This window comes from Neocloeon triangulifer, unplaced genomic scaffold (assembly GCF_031216515.1).
Source record: "Neocloeon triangulifer isolate White Clay Creek 2 clone unplaced genomic scaffold, ASM3121651v1 ptg000005l, whole genome shotgun sequence".
Classification (NCBI taxonomy): domain Eukaryota; kingdom Metazoa; phylum Arthropoda; class Insecta; order Ephemeroptera; family Baetidae; genus Neocloeon; species Neocloeon triangulifer.
Genome location: NW_026775548.1, coordinates 1,529,331 through 1,555,727, shown reverse-complemented (window position 1 = coordinate 1,555,727; position 26,397 = coordinate 1,529,331). Strand labels below are relative to the sequence as shown.

General features: G+C 34.5%; 1 protein-coding gene across 2 annotated transcripts in view; it reads left to right on the top strand.

Annotated features, from left to right (window-relative positions):
* Window positions 1-830: 830 nt before the first annotated feature.
* LOC132193748 (serine/threonine-protein phosphatase 2B catalytic subunit 3-like) overlaps window positions 831-26,397 on the top strand; it is a 29,352-nt gene continuing 3,785 nt past the window's right edge. Inside the window, exons 1-13 of one of the 2 annotated variants that reach the window (XM_059614597.1) lie at window positions 833-1,051; window positions 10,259-10,462; window positions 16,781-16,905; window positions 16,967-17,078; window positions 17,130-17,275; window positions 21,358-21,497; window positions 21,629-21,706; window positions 21,758-21,851; window positions 22,495-22,702; window positions 23,352-23,375; window positions 25,676-25,760; window positions 25,827-25,924; window positions 26,137-26,322. In XM_059614597.1, the coding sequence (XP_059470580.1) occupies window positions 1,003-1,051; window positions 10,259-10,462; window positions 16,781-16,905; window positions 16,967-17,078; window positions 17,130-17,275; window positions 21,358-21,497; window positions 21,629-21,706; window positions 21,758-21,851; window positions 22,495-22,702; window positions 23,352-23,375; window positions 25,676-25,760; window positions 25,827-25,924; window positions 26,137-26,300 (1,527 nt within the window). In that variant the 5' untranslated portion in view covers window positions 833-1,002 and the 3' untranslated portion in view covers window positions 26,301-26,322. The other variant, XM_059614598.1, reaches the window with a different exon arrangement.

The following is a 26,397-nucleotide window of genomic DNA, read 5'->3' as shown; positions in this document are numbered from 1 at the left end:
AGAAAGAACAAAGTAATATCAAAATTAATGATCATGCCTTTTACGTACAGAAATTAATCAAAATATTGCAGTATAAAATCGCAATATAAATGTAATGTTAAATAATGCAAAGCCTTTTTGGAAGAGATAATGACTCCTTAAAAAGTGTTTACAGCAATTTTTGGAAACCGTGCAATTGGAAATTGTAAGTTCGCTCTTGTGTAAAGATTTAATTCGACTTTGTTAATGGGTAAATCCCAATTTCTCTTTTTTTTTGCAAAAAATTTACTGTTTTAATTTGTCAACATTGTTACAATATCATTTTCTCTCTCAATATATGAACGACCAATTTTTTAGCATCACAAAATGGTACCATGCCTAGCAAGAACTTTAATCAATTGTAGATAAAAATTTAATTCAGTCTTGAATAATTTTTATATTATAATTAATAGTAAAATTAATTTACAGCAAAAATTGTTTGATATTATCGCATATTTCATTTTAATTCCCTTTTCCTCTTTTGAAAGTGAATTTTTGTTTGTTAATAATTTAAAATTATGTTTAATTGAAATCAATACGCTTTGCGATTTATGATCAAATTTATTGAGTGTAAAAAAGAAGTTTGCATTTTGAGGAAATTTCCTCAAAGCCGCCGTTTTAGTGGAGCCGCAGCGGCCGCAGACCCGGCGTTCGGCAGAGCATTCGGAGCGGCGCGGCAGCACCGCAGTAACAGGTGCGGGCCAACTTTCAAAGGCGGCGCGCCACCGGCCTAGTTCGTGACGGACGGCGCCGGCGCATGCGCCGTGCGCGCGCCCGCAGCGCCACTGGCCGGAGCGCGGCCGGCCGCGCAACGTGCCCGTCGCTCCGTGTTTTGGGTCAGTGTTTCGACAGACATCTTGTGCGCGATTCGGCCGCGTTTGCCGCGTTCTGCTGCGTTCGGCTGCGTCCGTCGGGCCGATTTGTGAGTGCCGGTGGGCGGCCGATCCGCCAATGACTGTTTAGTGCGCCGCCAGCACCGCCACAATGTCGTCCAACACGCCCAAAGTGTCGACAACAGAACGAGTCGTCAAAAGTAAGCACCCCGGGCCGCCCCCGGGCCTCGCCCGCCCCCGCCCCCCGGGTCACGGCCGACTCGGCCGAAACCTGCTTTCCGACCCGCAGGCCCTACCTTGCCGCCCCCGGGGGCGGCCGCCCTGCCTGCCAAGGCACCAACCGGGGTGGTGCTCATTCACCCTCATTCCCCCGGGGTAGAGAAGAGAGGGTTGAATCGGTGCTACACACCCCGGCAGGTTCTCCAATTTGACAGATCACTTTCAATTTTTGCATTCGGCTCGATTATTCTTATCACATTTGGCGGGAATTTCAAAATGTATAAGAAGAAATGACGAAGGTGAAATTTTGCAAACTAAATTTTAAAATTATTTTCTTCGATTTGTGCTTAATTTTTAATTACAGAGAATTATTTTGCTTCTAACTTTGGAATTCTAGATTCAAATTATAGAGTCAGGTGAAAAATTTACTTAATATATTTTATTTAACAAAAATAATTTACACTTATTTATTGAGTTTAAATTTAGGTGGAATAAAATTTTAAAAAAAACTATCATTATAAAGAAGTATTTTTAAATTTTAAAATTAAATTAGGAAATTTTAATTTATAAATAATAAATTTTATCAATTTATTTATATTATTATATTTAAATCTTTTAAAAGACTTAATTGCACGATTATTTATTAATTTTTTTAATTTCATTCAAATTACAATTGAAAACGTATAATCAAACAATAGGCAATTATCATGAACTCTTTAGTTCGAGACCCAATTTTCGGCAGAAGCCACAGAAGAGAATGTCGCGTTCTTTTTTTATCACATTAAGCGATGGATTACGGACAGTAATTCTGCCTGACGTGTCCATTGTGGCACTACCCCTGTCATGAAACGTCCTTGACTCGAAAGTTCTCCTTATCAAATTACAAAAAGAAAAAAAAACACATTTAAATTCGAAAAAAATTCCAGAGAGTTTTTTAATTTGCTTTTTCTTGGTTATCTTGAACTTTTTGTAACGGCGCCATTAAATATACAGGCCTTTTTATCGCTCTTCTTGATTTCCAAGTAAGTTTTTCGAAAAATTGAATCGCACTGAATTTCTTGGTATAATTTTAATTGGAAAATCTCAGGTTTTATTTTTGAATTAATTTCAAATATTTTTGAAAATTGAAATTCTTCTTTTTTTGTTCATATTATTTAAGAATTTCCTTTCAAATTTGTTTCCTAGCAGTTTTTGTTCTTCTATGACTAATTAAAACCTATCAATGATCGGAAGTGGGCGTAATCGAAGTTGGAAGTGGTCGCTGATTTGTTTTTATCGCCCGAGCAGGGATTTAAGACTTCCTTTGCACGTTTAGATCTCCGTAAGGAAAAGTCAAGAAACTCAATTTGAACGATACAATTTAAAGAATTAACAAAACGTTTATATAGCTTCTGCTGAAAAATGACTGAATTAATTTTATTTACATCACAAAAATGTTATACATATTTTTTTTGTCTTGGGCAAATTGTAATGTAAAAAATTTTCTTCATTATTTTAATAGGAAAATTTAATTTTAAACAGTTTAAAAATCTTTTCGTCAGAGCAATTTATTGATATTATAAAAGGGCCTAAAAATTGATTTTATTTAATTTTTAATTTTATGAATTCGTCATTTAAGGTTCAATATTATTTTGATTCAAATCAAACAATTTCCAAAACGTTATGTTTTTCCCACTTTTTCTTCATTTGAATTTTGTTTGCTCCGCGATCTTGAGCTTGACGGCGGTCTAAGAGGAGAATTGAAATTCATGAGGCAAGAGTTGCATGCGACGCACGTGCATAATATACCTACAAAGTATGTGGCAAGAGTGAATTATGCAGTGCGGGGCACTTTGTAAGTCGCGGCGCAGCAGGCGAGCCACCTACATACCCAGATGCTCTAAATTTATATTTATTTCCATTCGCTCTCAATTCTCAATTCAGCAGCATCGCAAGAACTGCATTCGACTCCTTCATTTCCCTCCGTAATTACGTCATGCTTAATTTTAATTAGGCTCTGCATCAATTAGAATTAATCCTTAATCGTGTCAGTTTTTTTCCTCAAATCAGGTTTCCCGATCTGGATAACAATGTAATGGTTCAATTAATTCTTCAGACACAAGCCAAATTTTGTGTTGCACTAATTAGTTTGAAGAATGAGCAAACGGTGCCAAAAGGAGCTCTTTATTGTTCTTAATTTCTAATTTAAAATTCTTACATTTTGAATTATTCATTATAAAGTTATTTCACTTTAAGAAATTTGGAAACTAAAGTTACAAATAATTGTTTTTATTTCATTTTCATATTTGCAAACTTTCAAAACAACAAATCACTGGGTGGGTCTGAATATGAGAGAATCGATTCTCGCAGCGATTCTCAAGAAGTGATTCTCAAGGAACGTTTCTGCCATTGAAAAACCACCACAGCATCGTTCCTTGAGAATCCTTGCTCAAGAATCACTTCTTGAGAATCTTTTCTCTCGAGAATCGATTTGCCCACCAACGAATCATTTGATAATTCAAATATTAATTTATTAAAGATAAAGTTTATCAGATAATTGTGTGTGAAATCCAGATGGGAGTCAAAATTCGTTAGATAATCAATTTTACATTTAATCTTTTGACCGAGCACGCAAAAAATTACCAGACAAGAAGATTATGAGCGACTCTGTTAAGATTCTTATCGGTTTAGTTTTACAGCCGAGCAATAAAATTACTAAAATCACGTTCGACCGAGATCAATCGGCTCATTTAAATAACAGTCTGGTTTGCGCGTGGCCACTTTCCCTTTCTGCGACTTGTTTTCTAATAGTTTATTTTTTACGCAACCACAAAACTTTTAATGATTTGATAGCTTCAGATTGAATGAAATGGAATTCACAAGTTCACGTTAGTAAAATTTCAAAGGTTTCATGAAGAAAATAATTAAAAATGGTTCACTTTACATCATCAAGTAAAAATCCATTCTTATTGATACTCTGTAATATCAGAATTTGGTCAAATATAATTATAAAAACGCATGTTTAGAAATTATGAAATAGTAACACCACCAACAATCTTTAAAATTTTGTTAATATTTGATCACTTGCTATTTATATAGCATTTTTTAGTTGATTTAAATTAATTTTAATGAAATTTTCAGCTGCAGTTGTGTTTTAAATTTAAATAAAAGGTTCTTTGCTTGACTGTGAATTCGATCTGAAGAAAACACATAAAATCCATTAGTAAATTCGCCAACTTTGAATGGGTGCAGTTGTTGGATTTTATTGAGCGCGTTCGCGTAAACAGCTGTCTGCGTGTATAATTTGTGTCTGGGGCCTGAATATTTGGAGAGCACGCCGCGCTGCAGCCGAGTAATTAATTAAGGAATGGGTAAACACCGGCCCCGTTGTTTGCGGCGTGATTTACGTACGAAGAAGAACTCGAGGCGCCGAAATCTGTTCAATTCAATTACAAACACATTCATGGTGAGGCAACGCGCCGCGCGAGAGAGAGACACACAGATCGGGTTCAATTGGGCCAATTATTCGCGCCAGAGGAATTCGTCCTCACGCGTTTTTTTATTGATTTGCGTCCGGTTGAAAACAAAATTGTCATTGAAATGTAATTCATAATTATTTTTTCATAAATTTAAACCGCAATTCTCAGAGAAAAGAGATGAATGATGAATAAAAATAGGTCAATTGACTCCACAAATCTTTAAATAACTAGAGTTTTGTTATGTCCTAACTAAAACTATAAAAAATTACAAATAAAATTTGGAGAATTTCATTTAGCAGCAATTTCAGGAATTAATTTATCAAAGGAGTCCGTCGATAGTTTCATTTTCAGACATTTCCAGAGAGTCCAGAGCAATAACAATAAAATTCAAAGATTCAAAATAATCTGCCTTTATTTTTCAATTTTGTGTCTCTTGACTTGAAACGTTAATCTCGGTTTCCATTTTTGATGAAATCCACCTTGTGTGTTATCTTTTAATTCAAATTCTTTACAACTATGTTATGTTTTGAAAATTTTAGTCATTATTTTCTTTTAACGTTAAGTTCAGAACAGGATGGTTTACTGTAAATATCTTTAAAATGCAACCATTTTTATATTTAATTTTTAGATTCTTTTTTAAATTAAATAAAAAACCTCTTCAGCAATTAAAATATTTAAAGAAATTTATAATTAGAGCTTTATTTATAAATTGTAACAGTTTAACTATTTCAATCTTTTTTTCATTGTTAAAATTTCCTTAAAAAATTATTCAACAAATTGAAATCTTTCAAGCTAGAAATAAAATTATTTTCTTTATTGAACCATAAACTTGTTTTTATGGCCACAAATTGATGTTTTTGGCATTTATATTAAATATCGGTATAAATATAATGTTTATATTTAAATTAATTTTCAAAAATTTCAATATTACTTGAAAAATAATATTATTTACTATATTTATATGTAAATAATAGTGTTGAAATTGAAAACTTGAATCTTAAATAACATTTTTTTTTTTGATAAATGTATTTTTAATATTTTTTGTTGTAAATTATATTCATTTCAGATTTAATCGTAAAATAAATTTTTTTTTCAATCCGCTTTAATATTCCATCAAAAAATGCATGTAGATGTTTTAAACCTTTTATTATGTGTAAAAAATATAATAAAGGTCAAAGTCAAATCAAGTGTTTACAACAATAGGATCCATTTTTGGCAATCTTTGGAAATGTTAACCACCATTGTTGTCAATAACTGATTTAGCAATATCATTTAATGAATATTATCAAAATTATAAATAATTTCTATAATTCCAGAAAACAAATTTTAATACTTCTTGAATAAACATGTTCTTAACGAATAAATTTATAAGCTTTTTTACTGTTTAAATTCTAAAAAAAAGCTAAATGAAAATTAAATTTTATCAGATTTTTTTTTTAACTCATCTTCAGATTTTAAGAAGCCAACTTTGATCGCGCGTTTGGTGATTGACCAGTGAAAAGTGAAGCTGGCAGCGTGCGTCTGACAACAAAGCACCTGGCGGCGCCCAAGGTGCGCGTCTCGCGGCGTCTCCGCGGCGCTAATTAATCGCGCGCGATATGATGAGTGATAGGCTGGGTGCCGAGTTGGGTCCGCGCCAGCGATCGTGATTTCTTCTCACGCGCCCACCCCCTTGGCACTGATTTCTTGCCCAGCACACTTGGCTCGCTCGGATTCTCCTTTGTGAAAAATATACAAATTGGCGCATAATATGGGCGGCTGGGCGGGCGAGCGCTGAAATTTTTACAGGCTGATCGATGAGAACCGCGATTGTTCTCGACTTTGCGAAATCGCTCCACGCCCGAGGCTTCTTCGGACGGACGAAAAAAAAGAGAGGAGAAGAGTTGCATAAATCGAGAGGGCAAAGAAATATTTTAAAAGGACCAAAAAAAAGTATTTAAGAATACAAAAAACTTGATTTAAATATTAAATGAATTTGATCTTTGAGAAAGCAAATTATTTGAATTTAAAATAAAATGGAATAAATTTAAAAATAAAAAACTATAGAAATATCAGGAATCTAGTAATTTAAAAATATAAAAGTACATATTGCTTTTTTTTTTTAAATTTTTGTATGCAAAATTTTTTTGTAATTTCAAATTAAATCTGATAAATACATACCTGTTTTAACTCTAGACTTGTTGAGTTAGAATAACGAATTTAGGAATTTAAATTAAAAATTCCATTGATTTTAATGATGGTTTAAATTTTAGGAGTTTTAGGGTGTCATTTTTTTTTTAATTCCGCTCTTTTCTCGCTCTTGGCCTTTATTGATCAGGGTGCTCGTTCTCATTATTTCCTCCCTTTCTCTCTACCCACAAGTTTTGAATGCCCACAAGGGCGAAATGACGAAATGCAAACGCTCGATATAGCATCGGCAGCTCTTTTTGGATCAAAATAATAAAAGTCCGAGTCACGCGACAACCGCGCGCGCGCTGAGGAGTCCAAATAATAATGCCCATTCTTTTAATGCTGCAGCAAAAGTGGCATATTTACTGCTCGTAAAAGTGACACTGATGCTGTTTATTCGAGCTCGAAATTGACCCTTTTCCAGCTTCGCGCGACGTGTTATTTGTTTCTCCTCGCCAATGTGTCTCTGCAGCGATACACAAAGAGTCAATCGATCGGTCACGAACAAACTTTGGCTTCATTTCAATTAAAAAAGGTGCAAATCAATCAGTTTAGTTTAATCGTTTTTAAATAAATTCTAAATTCTTCAGATATCGTTTCGTTTAAATATTTATTGGTTTACAAATTTAGTTTTCATTTATTACAAAATACTTTTCCTACAATTTATGTATAAAGGTTTTTTCTAAAAATTAATTTTTATGGTAATTTTCTCTACATTAGCATTGGTTTCAGGTTTGTAGATGTAAGAAAATTTTCAGACATGAAGATTACGGTATTTTTTTAATTTAACATTGTTATTTACAGGAATTTTCTTGAATAATTTTTATTTGTCAAAATTGGCCAGGCCAAATGTGATAAAAATATCAGCAATACACGTTCAAATCAACCCAATTAAAATGATAAATTGAAATCAGTAGGTTAGTCTAAATAAAAAACTATAAAAAATTTAAATTTATCTCATGGAAAAATGTTGAGATTTTAATTTCTATGAAGATATCATCATAATCTCGTTAACTTGGTTTTCTTATTAACAATGTCGGTCAGATTTTCCAATAACTGTCAAAAATGGCTCGTATTGTTGGCGAGACTTGATTTTTCTATGCCAATAAGAAGTCCTTAAGCTCTCGAAGACAATTTTAATTCTATTGAAAATATTTTGTTAACTTATTATTTAATTTAAATTCATACCAGGCACGGTTTATTCTGATCTAATTACCCTTTTATTTACTAAAATATCCTGCAAATTCTTAAAATCGGTTCATTATTGTTTTTTTTTTAATTGCATTAGGAAAATCCAATGGAAATTCTGAACTGGTTTCAGATTAAATAGTAAGAAATCAGCAAAGGATAAACTGATCTGAGCACAACCCTGAGATAAATGGAATTTAAAAAATTATAAGCAAAGTTTTCCTTCTTGATGTCGGTCTGTCTATTACAAGCTTGTGCTTAATAGAAAAGCGTGCTCCGTGATGTTTATTCAATAACTTGAGCGGAGAACAATCGATAAAGGCAATCAATTTGAAAATTGACTCGGTTAATTAATTTCTCAGCCATGATTGCACTTTTATCTTTTCTCTTACCCGATTGTGTATATTTTCGTGGCAGATTCCGCTGCAGCTGATCCGGCGGTCGGTGGTGCCGCGGCCAGAAAATAGTAGCCACTGCTGAATTAAACAAAGTTTCGAGGCCAAAATAAACTCGGGCGGAACGTGGCTCTGATCGTTTTGCTTTCTTTTAACTCACGTGTGCTGCGCACCAGTTTTTTTTTTCATACAAAGAGGTTTCAATTTAAACTGTGTAATTTCGACTAATTTAAAAACGTTTTGTAAATATAGACGCGCGAAAAAATAATAGATTAATATAAAATATAAATGAAATGGAATTTTTTTAAATCACAAAATTTAGTTGATGATAAAATTATTTATTTCCTTTGATTTCGGATTGTTTTAATATTAATGATGCAATTAATTGCACTATTTTTAAAAACTTCATATTATTTTTACAAAAATTTACTCTTTTAACAAAGATAAATAATTAATTAACCCAATTTTGCGTCAAATTCGATGCGATTATTTTTGAGAAAATCTGAAACGAGTTGAACCGCGCTCGCAATTTATACGTGAACTCTGAACTTGCTCTCGTGTATATGAGTTTGAAGGGTCAAATTGCGCCCTCCTGAGGCGTCTTGCACAAAGTCGGTTTGTGCGAAAAGTCAAACACGAAGCCCAGGTGCAGCGCGAGGATGCGCGCGGCTGGCCGGCCGGCTATTTCCAGAGAGAGCTTGCTTGGCCCCCACAGGCCGACCCGCCCGTCCGCCCGCCGATCAAAGAAGCGGGCCAAAATAGGCGCCGGCCTCGCCTCCCCCCGCCGCCACCGCCCAGACCATTTATCGCTCAAAATCACAACTTCGGCAACAAATATTTACTTCATTTCAAAGAATTTTCCAATATTTCGAATGAAAAGTACTTTTAATTATTTTTTCAATTTTATTACAGAGAGCGAAAGAAACATCTCAAATGATGCCTTTTGAATTTTTAACAAAAGATATTTTATTAATATTTGAATTATTTTGCTTGATTTTAATACAACTTGAAAAAAGAATTCAAAATTGACAGATTTGAGATAAAAAAAACTTGCAAGGATTAGTGATTTGTTTTAATTCACAGCTGAAAAACGAAGGGAATTGTTATATTACCAATAAAAAGTATTGAAATTTTTGTATTTCACTTAATATATTAAAAAATTAAATAATTTTAACAATTAATTGTATATTAAATTGATTAATTTTGAATTTTTGTTTAAAAAAAATGCTGTTCTATTTTCTTGTATTTATCTTTGAATTGAAATTCAAAAGATTTACACTTGAATGAACCTTTTCATAGTTTCAAATTCTCCATTTCTCCTTTTATTGTCACCAAAACATCAATAAATTTTAGTTTAACTTGTAAATTTAAGGTATGTTGTTTGTTGATTGTCAAATTTGAATACTGGAATTTATTTTAAGTTTAATTGCAAGAAGTGGAATTAGAATAACGTGCTTTGTAAACAGAGACGTCTCTTGCTTTGTTGATGCCCAATTTATTTCGTTAACCGCTAAAAGGAGAAAAACTACTCGCCATGCTGCACGCAATCGCTGCTTTTATTTTTCAGTCCCTTAGATTCAAGTGCTGTTTACTTGTTGAATCCAAGCCCAGACTTGTGGTTCTCACAGCATAAGAGGGAGCAAAACTCCTGAGATTAGGGAAATCTTTATCCAGACATTTTGTTCGTTTCGGAAAAAATATTCATCAAGTTTGTTATTTCGCGACCTTATTTACTTTCTTCAGCTTGGCGTTTATAATTTTATTAATTATTAATAAGTTTTTATTTCAAACTAAATTGTCATAAATTATAAAAATTGTATTTTATGGAGAGCAAAAATTATTTACTGTAAAAATGGGTAGCAAACAATTGTTTTTAAGCGATTTCTATCTGTCCAAATTAGGAGAACCTGAACTAAACTTTTTTATTTAAATTTTGAAACTTTTTCAGTGTGTCTGATTTGACCTTTTGCAATGGTAGGTGTTCCGTTCCCACCAAACTCGCGGCTGACGATAGCAGATGTCTTCGACTCGAGGACCAACAAGCCCCGGCCGGACGTGCTCAAACAGCACTTCATCCTCGAGGGGCGGATCGACGAGACGGCCGCGCTCCGCATTATCAACGACGGCGCCACCCTCCTCCGTCAGGAGAAGACTATGATCGACATTGAAGCCCCAGTCACAGGTGAATATCACAAAACAAAGAAAGAGAGAGACGTGCAAATTGAAAGCGCCGAGCGCGGCATCGATTCAACCCAGAGTTGAATTTGTTGGCAGTTTTGGCAAAACTTGATTCAATATCTATTTTTTCATGGATCTGAACAAAATTTCTGATCAGTTTTTATTTAGTTAAATTATCATCTCATTGACAGCTTTTCAATAATTTTTACTCAGAATCGCGGGTAAAAAGCTGATTGATGACGTAGAACTAATAGTTCGCTAATATTTACATAAGTTCAGTTTTATCTTCAATAATTTTATGTCCAAGTATAAATTTAAAACAATTCAGAAACAAGAAAATCAAGTTTAGGATTTTCAGGAAGGGATTTTGTACAATTTGTTCTAGAATCAAAAGCTGGAATGTTTCAATATATCAATTAAAATAAATTTAAGTTCCACAACTGCAATTTTACGGTGATTGACATTAATATCTTTTGTTAAAATCAATCTTAATTCCTGGGCAGAATATTATATAATTTTATTCTTGTAACCAGAATTTCCCCATTTATTCCATTTTATTGCAGCACAAAAAAAGAATTTTATTATGGAAATAAAATATGCAAACAAAGCTTTTTATGAAGCATTCCGAGGAAATAAAAGTAATGTGAGCTCGAGTGATAAGTTGCTATGACAACTGGCGTTTGAAATCAGAGTCTCTGCTCCTAATGAGCAGCAAACTCGCAGACTCATAATTCAAAATTATGACTCGATTTTAAATTTATTTCAAATGTAAGGAAAATAATAAATTGGCCCTGCAGAAAAACCAAGTCGGCTCTGAAACGAAGCTAGGTGAGGTTTTGCAAAAGCCTCAGCGGCCGATTTTGTTCATGCGAGAGGATTTGCTGCTCTTGAAGCTTGGATCTGTCGCACTGCAGAATTGCTCGCTTGCTCGCTATCTCCGAGCGCGGTGACCTCCGACCCGAATGCGCATGTTCCTTATCAGGAATCGTGCAACCACTACTTGGTTCACAGACACGCTTCAAATTAAAAAAAAAAAAAATCCTAGTTTATTTAATCAATGATTCGAGTTGTCCAGAAAATCTCATAAAAAGTAATAATTTTTTAATCGAATTTGATTCTTTATTAGTCAAAAAAAATAAAACCAGGTGGTGAATTGAAAATTATTTCACCAGCTTGTTGAAAATTCCGTGTTGGCACAACAATTGTTTGCTTTGTGTTCGGCCAACGCGCTTTTACAATTATGCTCGAAAACGCCACGTTTTGCAAACAAAAGAAGTTTTAAACTCGCAATTGTGGCCTGAAATTTACACTCGCTGAGCCCAAATGGTAAAAAAAAATCACAAAGCTTGGATTAGCGTGTTTAGATTAAAATCGTGTCACTCTCGGCTTATAATGTTGATAGAAAATTTAATTAAAAGGCCAACTTCAGATTAAAAAAATATGCAGTGAAATAAAATAAATATTGGCAAATGCATTTAGTAAAGAACCTGATTTTTTTTCCATTTTTGAAAATTGTAAACTTGGGACCTTTGGAAAGGGCTCTGGAAGCGATTTGACCCATATTGGAAGGGAAGGCAGGAAAGAGGTGCGGCGGCGGCGGGCAGGCGACTCGGCTGGCCTTTTCACTGGGGCCTCCTGTGTCAGAATGGTTAGTGGAAAGAGCGAGTTGTAGTGGCGCAAAGGGCGCAGCAAAATCGATAAAGAGAACTGGCTGGGCCGTATTAGGGCACACGCTCCACTCACTCGCACTCACTCGCTGTTGATATGCATTATGCATAATTCTCGCTGGCCGATGGTTCCGTCTGATCGCCCGCTTCGGACACGGCTCGGAATTTACACAGGTCGGAAATAAAACGCAAACTGATCCGGAATCTTCTATTACTAAAAGTTGATGAATTATAAATGGATGTACAAACTTGGGAAGGCTTCAATTTAATTTATTTATTTATTATAAGTTGTATGAATTTCTGTGAGCTTTTCGTATCTTCAAAAGAAGATGGTAGTGAAAAAACTGGCTTATTTTACATTTAAAAGAGATTTGATTTTAATTTTTTCTGGACAACAAAATTTATAAAATTCTGTTCTTCTGAATATTCCCGCCACTGCTCAAAATAATAACTAACCCCATCTATTTGTCCCGAATTAAATTATTCATGAAGTTTGGTTTTTGTTCCGTTTCTTGTGCAGTTTTTGCGGATTCTCCTTAATTCCCCGCGGCACAAGCCGATTTTATAATAATTACGATTCCTCTAAGGAACCTCAACAGGTCTGCTTCGGCTAGAAATTTCGCTCCGAGATGATTTTTATCTGAGCCGTTTTAGTCGCCGGTGACTTATGAGGCGGGCCTGATAGCGATCCCGAGTGTAAATTACGGCCGCATTATTTTAATGTGGCCAGCCTGCCTCGGTACATGTGCTGTTTTCTTTTTTTTTCATGCCATTTTTCATCATAATTGCCGCCAATCAGGCTAGCAAAAGAAAGTTTCGCAGCCCCGCCGGCGGTTGCGAAAGAATTATTATATTGCCCTCGATTTTGGCGTTTGTTACGGCGCTGGCAACAATGGGGGGCGTAAAAAGCTTAATTCGCTCGTAAAAACCGGGCACTGAACGTTTATAAAAGCACAATTTGAGATTTAACCGCCTCGGCCGTCACCTGAATTGCAGACTATGTAAATTTCGCATTTTATCTCTGAATCCCGCCGTGGAAAATTATCTCCATTAAACATGGAAGGAGTTTCTGGACTTTCATTGAATTAAACGGCGGAAAATTTTGCTAAATTTAAATACAAATTCGTTATCTACATTTGCTATCATAAAATAATAATAGAGCAGCTATGGTTTTCCCACGTTAACTGAATCGTTAATTTTTTTACAAGACAGCAAATTTGGTTTCATTTGAAAAACTGAAAACTGCGATAACTCGGCTTCTTGAGCTGCAACAATATTTCAGGCATCAAAATGACCGTCTCAATGTCTTCTTTTGAACCATGTGTCACATGTGATGGGAAGAAATTAGCAAGGTCAAAGGTCATAGGGGTCAGTGACCTTTTGTGACCTGGTCGCTAAGTGTGACACATATTCGGATATGTCGTGTCAAGAGAAACATTTTTTGTATTAAAGCCTAATGAGCTATCCCGCTCATGAACAAATTTACGGTGGCTTAAACATTACTAAAAGCTCAGAAAACCACGTTTTTGCTTTTTCAATTTTTGTATTAAAAAAATGAGAAATATACTCATTTATTGAATTATTTCGATTTACGTAAAATTTCACGCTCTACAAAATAGCCATCTCAGAATTCAAAACAAAGTGCCGGTTAATTACCAAATTTGAGGTCACAGGTCACCAGAAGTGACATAGACCTGTGATCTATGATTTTGTGTCTCAAAGAACAGTTTTTGAGGGCAAAGAGACGATTAAAACCTCTTGGCAAGCTAAAATTTAATTTTCAATAGTTCATGTGGACAAACTATATACCCTGCTGGCATAAATAAATAAAGTAACTAGAAAAAAGTTACAATTCTTCTTAAACTTACAATTTAGTTTGATTTTGGGTGTGTAGCGATCTCGGTGGCAAATTTGTTGTTTCTGTGTAAAAATGCTGTTGATTTCTTGTCACGTTGATTAGATAAGCGTTGGCAGCTACAAACGGTGTGTTTGTTCTGCAACGCGATGGAATCGTTACTCTTTATTGTAAATATCCAAATTTTACCAAATTTTAATCTTAATTCTTTAAATTTTACCATTTTTTTGTATAATCAATTGCAAAATGAAACAGATTGAAAACGTATAGAATTTTTCTCAACTAAACCGGTTTATTTCCAGGCATCGACGAACAATAAATTCATTTAATTCTTTATAAAATCTCTATGAAATGTGTGATTTTACACAGAACCCTGTGCATTATTTCCAAGTCGAAAGAGACGCTCTATCTAATCAACGGGAGGCAATTTGCGCGCGAATGAGTGCAAAAGCGTGGTGACGCCGCGCATCGATCTGTCCATTCAATTTAAAGTAGAAAGTAGAGTCCAATTAGTGTTTATTTGCTCCTTCTAATTGAGAGTTGTTGAGGCAATTTTCCAGCGACTCTTTTAGTAAATGGAACATTTTCCTTTTGTCTCAGAAAAGAAAACGACTCGCGGGCACGCGCAATTTAGAGGGAGCCGCGATAACCTGCCGAGGTCATTCAAAAACGCGGTGAAAAATTTACAGCCTGATAAAATCTCACTCTTGTTTATTTTTCGTCGCCGGTTGCCAAGCCAAGTCGCCCGAGGAAGGAGTCAAAAATTAAGAATTTATTTCTGAAAAAAAAATATTGCAGAGGGATCCTTTTTAATTTAGATTATTTTAGAATAAAAATACAATCTTTTTTGTTTTGTTCAATATTTGATTTTGTTCCATCAAAAATATTTTATTATATAAGTAAAACGTTAAATTTTCAGCAAATAAAATTTTTCAATTATTAACTGCACTTTGAAAACTTCAATAACAAAATTTTTAAAATTGTTGAAGCCGAAGATTTAAAAAAAATTATTATTTTAATTCAATACCAATTCTTTATCTACAACTTATAAATAAGTTCATATCTTTGCTTTAATGGGAGATTATAAAAATTGTTAGAAATATAAACAGAAAGCATTGCTTGCCAAAAAAAAAAATGATTCCATCCTCTCTTTTTAAGACCTTCAAACTATTCAAAATTTAGTCTCCCTCTCTTTATTGTGTAAATAAATTGCTACAAAATTTTCCCCCGTCGGTTATGCAGGCCCGGCCGGCTTGCCTCGGAGCACGCTTGCTTTAAATCTCTGGCAGACCAGTTGCTTGATTAAAAAGCGGAAGACAACGTCGTTAGACGGCGGCGCTGGAAAATCGATCGATAAATCAATAGCAAAAACGGAACCCGCAGCCGCACATTCGCCCCTTTCCGACGGCGCCCATTCATGAAAAGGACAATTGCGCTCTCACGATGCTCGCTCCGTTTCAAGTTCAAATTTCATTCAAGGGATAATAATTTAATTTTTTATTAGTTAAAAAAAAAATCAAATAAAAAAATTGTCACTTTGAGCAATACAAAAAAAACAAGGGTTGAACTTCCACTTGATTTGAAACGTGAAAGTCAAAGCACAGGTCAGTTGGTGGATTACTTAAGCTCAGGTGAAAAGTGCACGGAAAAGTCACAAACTTTCCCGGAAAAAGGAATTGCAGTTTTAAATTAAAAATTGAATATCTCGGGTTCTATTTGAGATACAAAAATGCAGCTTGAACCAAAAATTTTCTTTTTACCTTCTCTTAGACCCTGAGTGGTCCAATAATTCAGAGGTCAAAGTTCAAGGTCTTTTTTTTAGAGGTCACAGGTACAAATAAATATTCCATCTTTGATTGGGCGGAAATTTTTAATCTTTATGTAGGAACAACATATTTTAAAAATTCAGAATTTTCCTTAGATATTTTATAGAAAAAAAAAAACACAATTATAAAGTTGAAACTTCAGTTGCGATTTTCAAGTTCAAGAAAAATCAATTGAAATGAATTAAATCATCTCTTGCTTTCACGATTATTTTCCCTCTTGAGTTCTCGTTTTAGCTTAGATTATTTGCTCTACAGATTAACACTTAAAAAATATTTATTCTGCTTCTTGACCTCTCTAATATTTACACTCTAGTCTTTGTCAAAAACAACTGCGCCTTTCCAAAGTTTACTCATTTTAATATCAGTCCAAACTTGCTTGAAACAATGTCAAATGTCGTTTGATATTCTACGCGCCGTGCAGAGGTGTCACGATCCAATTTGCAAATTGCAAAGTTCGCTCGCTTGCAAGTAAAACGAGCTCGCTGCAGCCAAACTCACTCGGCGTGTGCAGTGTGTCTGGGGTTTCTTCGCAGACACCTGACAAGGGAAGCCTTGGAGAAATATCTAAGTGGATAAGGAGCTGTTGCTGGGCCTCCCTCGTGCACTTTATTATCGTGTGCATAACTTAATGACTCTTGCAAAACGTAGCGAAACTTTTGCGCAGCGGAAAAAGAGAAATATTTTGTTGATTAAAATAATACATGATATGTTCATCTTGAATTAGGTGAAAGTATTAAAAGTTAAAGTTAAGTGATTCTAGGAATTAATTTTTATTTAGCCCATTTTAGTCTTCATTTCCTCAACTTTTCACTGCCCTAATTTAAATTTAAAAAAAAAAACTAAGATATCGGTCAGGTTAAAATAGTATTTTTATTTTTTTCTCTTGTTTGATTAAAAAAAAATGATATTAATTTCCTGCCCTGTCCTAAATAACCTGTTCAAAAGTTGACCAAAATCTTGTTCTTGTGTTTCAGTGTGCGGTGATATTCACGGCCAATTTTACGACCTTATGAAGTTATTTGAAGTCGGAGGTCCTCCCGCCATGACCAAGTACCTTTTCCTTGGCGACTACGTGGATAGAGGATACTTTAGTATAGAGGTGAGACTCTGTTTTTATTTCATACTGAATTTTTAACCAATTTCTGTCTCTATCTTTGCAGTGCGTTCTCTACTTATGGGCACTGAAAATATGTTATCCCACGACGTTGTTTTTGTTACGAGGGAATCACGAGTGTAGGCATCTCACAGAATACTTCACCTTTAAGCAAGAATGTAAGTGAATCTTTTTTAATTTTAAAATTTTATTTACTTTTTTGTGCTCAGGTAAAATCAAATACTCTGAGCGAGTGTACGACGCGTGTATGGACGCCTTCGACTGCCTGCCGCTTGCGGCCCTCATGAACCAGCAGTTCCTCTGCGTGCACGGCGGCCTCTCGCCAGAGATTCACAACTTAGATGACGTTAGAAAGGTCAGTTGTTTTTGCTTCAGGTCGATTTGATTTTCCTTAAATTTAAGACGGATTTTACGACACATTTATTTGCAAAAACTTTGTTTTGTGGAAAACGTAAATTTACTAATTTTTAAGTAGAATTTAAAAAGAAAGCAGAATTGGCTCAAACACAGCTTCTATTTAATTGATGGAAACTACTCCATGTATCTAAATAAACGAGTTTTATTAATTTGTGTTGATTTTGAACCCTTTTTTGACATGGTCAAATCTCGTCTTTAAATCAATTGTGGTTGAAATATCCACTAAATGCCAGAAATTTCTCCTATTATGTTATAAAGACTTGATTTTTTGACTATACCCATTAGGAGTCCTTAATTTTTATAATGATTTTTATTTAATTACTGCAAAATTTGTAAAATAAAATATATTGAGGTTTTTCTTAATTTTGAATTTTATAAATTTTATTCTTGATCAACATATTAAATTTCCAGAACTTTCAAATTAATTACTTTTGATGAATCTCAATTTTAGTAATAATAAATAGCAGCAAGATATCAAATAATCTTCATAATATTTTTGCAAATAAAAAAGTAGAGGTAAATCCGCCCTTTCTTGAGCAACAATAAATGGCCGACTTTTGCCCTTTTGCTTGGTGTGTGGATGAAAGTTTGCCACACATAATGCTTGGGCTGGACTCTTTGCGCTCGGCTTTGCTCTTTGCTGGTGGGGGCGGGATCAGCTGCTGAGTGGCAGCAAGTGACGTCACTTCTCGGTGTCTTGTTTTTGTGACGTCATGTGTTGATAAAGTAATGGATCAAATCAACAATTACACCCGCCGCTGTCATCGCTATTTTGACGTCATATCGTAAGCAAAAGAAATAGCCGCGCCAATTATTATATCAGAGAGACCCGGCCGCGTGATTGATCCGCTTACCTGAGCCACCCCTATCGCTACAGCACCTCTCGCCAAATTTTTCTGATTCTGATTATGAGCCTGATGAATCGATACATGTGAATTCTACACACAAGATTATATATATTTCATTAAATTAGAATTTTATGATAATTTTTAATAATTTAGTTAACAATTTAAATTTATTTATGATTTTTTTCCAAATAAAACTTGTAAGAAGTGCTATAATAATTGTTCTCCACAAATCTGCAAATTTATTAATTGAAATTGTCTTTATTTCATGCATGAATTTAATTGTAAAAAAGAAATAATAATAAATTGTAAAGAAAGTTTACAAAAATCTGAATTATCTAAAAAAGTTTCAGTTAACATTTTTCTCTGTTTAAATTCCGCAAATTCCTCTTTAATTTGTAAGGCACCAATAAACCAAACAGAACATTTATTAATGATAACATAAATTGTAAACTCAACCTGTTTGATCCAAAGATAAAAAAAAAAAACTAAATTTTGTAAAAAAAAAAATTAATCTTCATAAAATCGCCAACTCGAAGATCTCTTTCCGATTAATATGGAAATCCGTGCAAGGAAACGGTCTCATGCAATTTGGAGAAAAAGGCGTCGAAAGCACGATAGGGGCGTTGTCCTCCTAAATTAGCGCATAAACAGGGTGTAATCGTCCGGTCGCTCTCGATAGCATCACTTTTCCCGATTTCCCGTGCTAATTTGCGTAAAAGCCTGGCGGTCGAGAGAGAGAAAAGTGCGGCCGAGGGGTGCATTAATTGACCGGCTCATCTAGAAATAATTTAATAGAAACTCTCTGCCGACCCTTTCCTCTTCGCCAAATTCAATTTCAAATTAATTTTTGATTGATGAATAAAATTAATAAAAAAATTCACTCAAATAAAACTGAATTTAAAAGCGTCAGAAAGATTATTCTTTATTTTATTTTAAAAAATTTAAATTTACCCACTTTTTATTTATATAATTAATTAGATTATACTATTATTTGAGATAGACATTTAATTATTTTTATTTTTTATGTAAATTTCTCATAACAAGATTGTTAAAGAATCTTTCCTCTTTGGCTTGGAATTTGTGGAATCCTCTTTCTCGTGCACACTTCAAAGGAAGCATCGTCGACATTCCGTCGCTCTCGAAATTTCGCTCCCTGTCAAAATCCAGTGGAAATTCGGAGGAAATCTCTCGGCGGCTCGGAAAGCTCGCCCAATGAACGAACGAATGAGAACGGCCTGTATCATTGATCCGTCCACGCTCGCGCGCTCCCAACCCGTTCGCCCCAGAATATTGAGACACTCGCATCCATGCCAGCTCGCGTGCAGCCACGCACTCGAGAATTTCGCCCCAACAGAGAAAGAGAAAGGCACGGAAAAACTTTGCCGCTTTTCGATTTGGTCCGGCATTAATTTTTCTTACTTAAAGATTTTGCTACTAATTTTTCATAACAGAAAAAGTAAAAATAAAAAAATACCAAATCTTTTGAAAATACAATTTTTTTATTTGTACAAATTTGATTACTTAAATATCCTTTTTGTTATTTTCTCAAAAAATTTAAACGCTGCTCTTACAATAATTTAAATTTGTAATTTTTTACATTTTTTGTCTTTATCAATTAAAAATCAATTCCGTATTCATTCCGCAGAGTACCAATAAATAATAAATAATGATGCGTTGAATTTGAAGTTATGCAATCCGCTTGACACGCATGCTAAGTGGATTGCCTAGCCCTGATGCACTTATCGACTGATTTTGTTGTCACGCACAGATTTTGTGCGTAATTTATTACGTATTTTCAGTTCAAAAGGGTCTCTGATATGTATTTTTTCAGAAAGGAATTCAGTTGTTATTTATTTATTATTACAAATCATTACAATTTATTTTAGACAATTTTTGTTTATTTAATTATTCTGCAGAAAACAAAAAATTCAACGTTTATTTTGCTTTTAAATGGAATTTGATATCAGATTGTGTGGTTCCTTGCCAAAATATTGTTTGCCTCTCCGTGTTGATTTTGCATCCTCTCTGGTTTCCCAAAGAACATCAGAAAGCTCTTCTCTGCTGGGAGTCGATTCAATAATTCATCATTTCTAGACCGAAAGGCGCCGCCGGGGTTTTCAACTAAAAGCAGTTTTTAATTATTCATTGTTGCCGCGAGGACCGGCCAAACAAAAATTGTTTGATCAAAACCGCATGCAATCGGCAACCCCTAAACAATGCGGAATTTTTTGCGTTCGGTCGAAAGTTCAAACGGTCGAAGGTCAAAAGGTCACTCATTAGTATTCCGGAGTGGGTGCGAAAAAAAATAGACACGGTCGCCGCCGCCAGGGCTTGTTGATGATAAATTTTTCTGAAAGAAAGAAATAAGGGCGTTTCGCGCATAAAAATCTTGCAATGAAAATGAAGAGGAGAATCGTTTGCTCTTGCAAGCCACTTTGACATTTCCGCCGCCTCGCTAAGGAGCAGCCTGATTAGCTCATTCACTCCCTCTGGCAATTTAATTTTTCTTATACAAGTCGCGTTAATTAGATGTGAAAGAAAGTAATTTTATTTTTAAATAATTGCGTTACTGAACTTCAGAAATGAAATTACTAAAATGTGATTGAGATTCATTTGCCAATTTTGGCTGATTTTTAGACAGTTGATAATGTTTCAAAATTTAAAATTATTACAAATGAAGCCGTTTTTAGGAAAAATGTGATGATTTTAACTTTTTTATTAAAAGTTGAAAAAAATTAATAATAATAATTACATAATTTTCTTATCGATTTTAAATTTTTATTACAGATTACCAATAACAAAGCATTTCTATTTAATTTCAAAACAAGCTTTTTTTTACCTCTGACTAAATTAAATTTCGGTCATCATTTCACTTTATTATATTTTCCTTTAAATAAATCTCGAAACTTCTTCCACCACAGTTTTCTTATTTCACTGTGTAATTAAAAAAGTGAATGTTCAATTTGCAAACCCCTGCACAACTTTGGCAAGGAATTAATCAGGAGAAGAGAATTTTCCCAATACTCAAAGTTTTTCCTGCCTCGTTAAAGTTCCGCGCTGAAAAACCGATAATAAACTTTCATCATCGGATTCTTTTTCGCCGAGAATTTCATCGGAATTTCTATCGGAATAAATATTCACAAGTCTATATAATCTGTTCGTTCTTTTGCAGTTGGATAGATTCAAGGAGCCGCCTGCATTTGGTCCCATGTGTGATCTTCTCTGGTCAGACCCCCTGGAAGACTTCGGCAATGAGAAGAATGCAGAGCACTTCAGTCATAACAGTGTGCGAGGGTGTTCCTACTTCTACAGGTATTTAATCAAAAAAATAATAATGAAAAGCATTCTTGCCGCAAACATTCCTTTTCTTATTCTCGACGCCTGCATTCCCTACTGAGAAGGTCAAAGTCCGTCCGCATTTTAACTTATTGATTTTTCTTCAGTTACGCTGCTTGCTGTGATTTCCTCCAGAACAACAGTCTCCTGTCGATCATAAGAGCGCACGAGGCCCAGGACGCTGGGTAAGTTTTTTTCTCTTAAACTTTTCTTATTAATTAATTCTTTGTTTGCAGGTACCGCATGTACAGGAAGAGTCAAACAACAGGATTCCCATCCTTAATCACGATATTCTCTGCACCCAATTATCTGGATGTGTACAATAACAAAGTGAGCCTTGACATGATTTTTCCATCTTTTAATTGGCAATAACACGGCCGAGCCAATAAGCTGATTTTTCCGCTTCGTCTAACCCCGGAAACGATCTCATTCCTACTTTTTGCAGCAGAGTTACAAATCAATCAACAATCAAAAGAATGCTTTATTAGTTTTGAATAGATTAATTTAAGTTTTATTTGAACTTCCAAAAGAGATATGTGAAAAATTTAAAACAGACCGATTAATTAATTTTGATGGTAATTTTCCTCTACATTTGCATTGGTTTGTAGATGATAAGTATATATCGTTATATATTGATATGTAAATTCCAAGAAGACATCATAAGAAAAATTTAATTCATTGGAGCTAATAAATTTTTGAAATTGATTAGTTTTTTTTACAGGAATTTTCTAAAATATTGTTCTCTGCAAAATTTGCCGGATTAAATTTATTTAAAATTAAAATAAACTGAAATCTTATAGGAAACTGTTTTTATCCAGTGTAGATTTTAAAATATAATTTTAATTTGAGGCCTATCACATTATAATTAAAAATTTTCAGTGAATTATTATTAATTCACGCTGCAATCATCACAAAATATTTTTTTTTTATAACGAAACTTTAAATTTAACTATTTTTTTTTTTACCTTTTCAGGCTGCAGTTTTAAAGTACGAAAACAACGTGATGAACATCAGGCAGTTCAACTGCTCACCTCATCCGTACTGGCTGCCCAACTTCATGGATGTGTTCACGTGGTCGCTGCCGTTCGTTGGCGAGAAAGTGACCGAGATGCTGGTCAACGTGCTCAACATCTGCTCGGACGACGAGCTCATGTCCGACGGCGACGACGCCCTCGAAGAAGGTGAGACTCGAACCAAAACTTGCAATTACAAACATTCCAAAAAAATTAATTACGATATTCGGGTGCATTTGACAGCATTACTGACTTATGTCTGTTCTTTCTCTTTTTATGAACTGTTCATAATACTTGGAGAAGATGGTAAGAAATCGTTTTGGGCCATTCTGACGCTCGGTGTTCGCTCTGACATTCTTGTTTTAATTATTTTCTTTAAAAAAAATATTTATCAAACTCTCAGACTCCTTGTTTTTAATTTCTTCTCGGTAGTTTGGACACTTTTCGCCTTTGTTTCTCACCCACACTGCCTCTAGTATTTTCAAACACAGATTTTTTTTCTGCAAGACACTTTTCTGAAAACACTTTGGTAGTTAGAGGTCGATCTTTTGGGCAGTACATGTTTGTTTTTCAATATATTATACGAGCCGATCGTTTTTAGCCTATTATTTGGACACACACCTCCTTTTCTCTGATTTGCACCAGTCGAGCTGATATGAAAACAATTTAAATAAAGAGCACCCATTATATATTAAAATTAAATAAATCCTTCTATAATTTATCTTGACTCTGTTTCTATCTATAAATCTCTATTTTGCGCATATTGGACCCTGTACTTCTTCTATGACTACAATGCACTCATTGCGTCAAATCACAGGGAAACTTTTTGTACCTAAGACTGGTAAGTCGAAGCCAAGGAAAGATTACATTCTTAATCAGACGGATTTTTATAATTGCGTAATTTTGATTGGTTGGTTTTTTTCTCACCTTGATTGATTAATTAATTCCTTCTGATGTTTTCGTTCATTTCCGGATTCATTTTACTTTAATTCCTTGATATTTTTGGTTGCCATCAAAATTTGTTATATATTTATAAAAATAATTAATCCCCTAGACCTGTGAGTACCTCACTAATTAAATAAAGAGCAGTTTTTATCCTAAATATATAACAACTCGAAGAAGGTTTTGCGAGTGTGATTTGGGCATTCCAACTTAACTCTCTCACCATTTCACAGTTAGAGCACCCCGTCTCCATCCCTCATCTTTTCAATTTTGCATAAAAAAAAAATACATAAAATAAGAAAAGTTGCACTAAGGAAAGTAGTCGCTTTTCTATTTAACTCGATTTTGATGGTTTTGTTGATCATTAATAGCGCATATTTTATGATTTTGCATTTTATGTCCCTGATTTGTTTTAGATTTTGCGATCAAATTGGTCTTCTTTTTTAATAAAAACCCTAAATGAAATTTAAATGAAAACCCAATTCGTTACATTTTTCCTTTAAACTTTTGTTTGCTTCCTAGTCTGAATAAATAATTTTGCCTTTCACTACTTTCCTTGGTACTTTGATCAGAGTCTTTGGAGCAGAAAAGGACGTGTGTTGCTGACTTTCAGTTGGACCCCCGTGTCTCTCTCACAGTCAGACTCGTTTATTTATCTCAATTTACTTTTATGTACTCTTTTTAACTGACCTTTCACCACTTTTATAGCTGCACTTTTTCCACACTTGTTGAATTTTGAACCCGTAATTTTCTTCATTTTCGAATCAACTTCTGGATTCGCGCTGACCACATTATTTCTGTTACTTTCTTTCTTCTTCTCCTTTCGTTTTCACGCTGTTCATTTTGCAGTTTGTTGGTTCTGCTCATTTGATTAACCAACTTGGTTGATATATTGACAATTACTTAACTTTTGTTCCTCACAAATATGCATGAATTTTGCCGAATTTCTCGTTCGGCTGAAAGAGTGTGTTGGTTTATTTTCCAATGCACACGACTTTTTTCAGCTAGACTTAAAAAAAGATATATTTTTAATATTATACATCGATCGTACCTTTGATGAACATGTCATTTATTCTTTCTGTTTGTTTCTTTTTCATTCCTTATTGCGTCTATGACTCTCAACACATTATTGCTGACGATGTCCACGACCTACCTCAATTTGTGCGGGGGTGAGTTCCATCATTATTACACTGTATAGTGAATCATCTTTCTATGATCTACGTACCGAGCAAATCAGTGGCCAGCTCGCAGTCTGATTCTAGTCTCAATAGTCTCATTTCACTTTGGTGGTGGTTGTACAAAAAAAAAATGCTCATCTGTAGAACCCGCTAGAACGTCAAAAGTCTGCTTTTTGTCAAAACCTCTTGTTGGACACTCATTATTATTTTATATGCAAGACAATTTCAGATTTCTCTCAGTTAAATGTGCTGAAATTGTCTCTTAAGCAACTCTAGGTGTGCACTTAAAAAAGCAAAATTTAGAGTTTATTTGATAAATCTGTGTTTCCTCCCTAAATAATTCAAAATTATTAGAGCTGGCCCGGCGTAAATCATTTTCTCTTCATTTTAGATGAGTGAAAATTAGTTGAAATGTTTCTGTATAGTCACAAGATTCTTTTTGTTGGGCGCCACTCCGATTTTACAAAATTATTTTTACGTTTAATTAAAAAGAAACTGAATCGCAGTGGCGCCAATCAATCAATTGAAAACCAATGAAGTGTCTCTCTGTGTTGGTGAACGTGGACTACTCGATGTTAGGTGTCAGCGTATTTATTTTATTTTTATTCATTTCTTTATTTTTATATGAACAAAAAACTCTAGAGCAAGCACGTGCTTTTTGAGAAAGCGTTTCATAGTTTCATTTCACGTTCATAGAAGTATTTTCATCAATTATTCATTTTCAAAAGCAAATTTAGATTTAAAAAAAGTCCTCTCTGATTCAGGTAGTATTTCCAGAACATTTCAAATTTACTCCATTTTTTATGCATGTCTTCGCTAACGCTGCTTGCTTTTTATTGAATTTGCATGCTTGGACTTGCCACTCATCAAAGTACTCACCAATTTGAAATTCCTTCCGGAGATGAAAAACTGCTCAATTAAAAATAGAAAGTTTTAGAAACAAAGCTTTTTTTCTTCTCCGTGAAGAGAGATGATTGAAGATGTTGACAGCATGACTAAATTTCCTATTTTTCTCGGCCAGGTGCAGCAGCCAACTTGCGTAAGGAGGTAATTCGCAACAAAATCCGCGCCATTGGGAAGATGGCTCGTGTCTTCTCCGTGCTGAGGTGATTTGATAACAAACAAACAAAAAAAACGAATCTTTTTATACTTATTTTTGTTTGAATTCGCAGAGAGGAAAGCGAGAGTGTGCTGCAACTCAAGGGTCTCACTCCGACCGGTGCTCTGCCACTGGGTGCCCTCTCTGGAGGCAAGACTTCCCTCAAAAATGGTAATTGTCACGTTTTCCTATGATAATATGCACACATTTAAAAATTTACCTGAAATTTACAAATTATTTTCCCAATAAAAAATGGATATATGTGTATTAATAAATTTTTAAGAGACGGTTTTTTTCTTTAAAATTTTATTTAATTCCAATATAGTGAATTTTGAAAATATCGGAAAATATTACAAATTTCAAATGCAATTTTTTTCCTGCAGCGCTTCAAGGATTCTCACCAAACCACAAAATCACCTCATTTGAAGAGGCCAAGGGCCTGGATGCCATCAATGAACGCATGCCCCCACGCAAAGATGCGCCCTCTCCGGTAACGTCGGACGATTCGAAATCGGCGACCGGAAGTGCCAGCAACGCCCACTCATGAGCCAACTAAGCGCCATTCAAAGGTGCTTATTGTTTTCTAATATTTAAAAGTCTCTTCCTAAATTATGGAAAATAAACTATTCAAAGTAAAAAAGTCA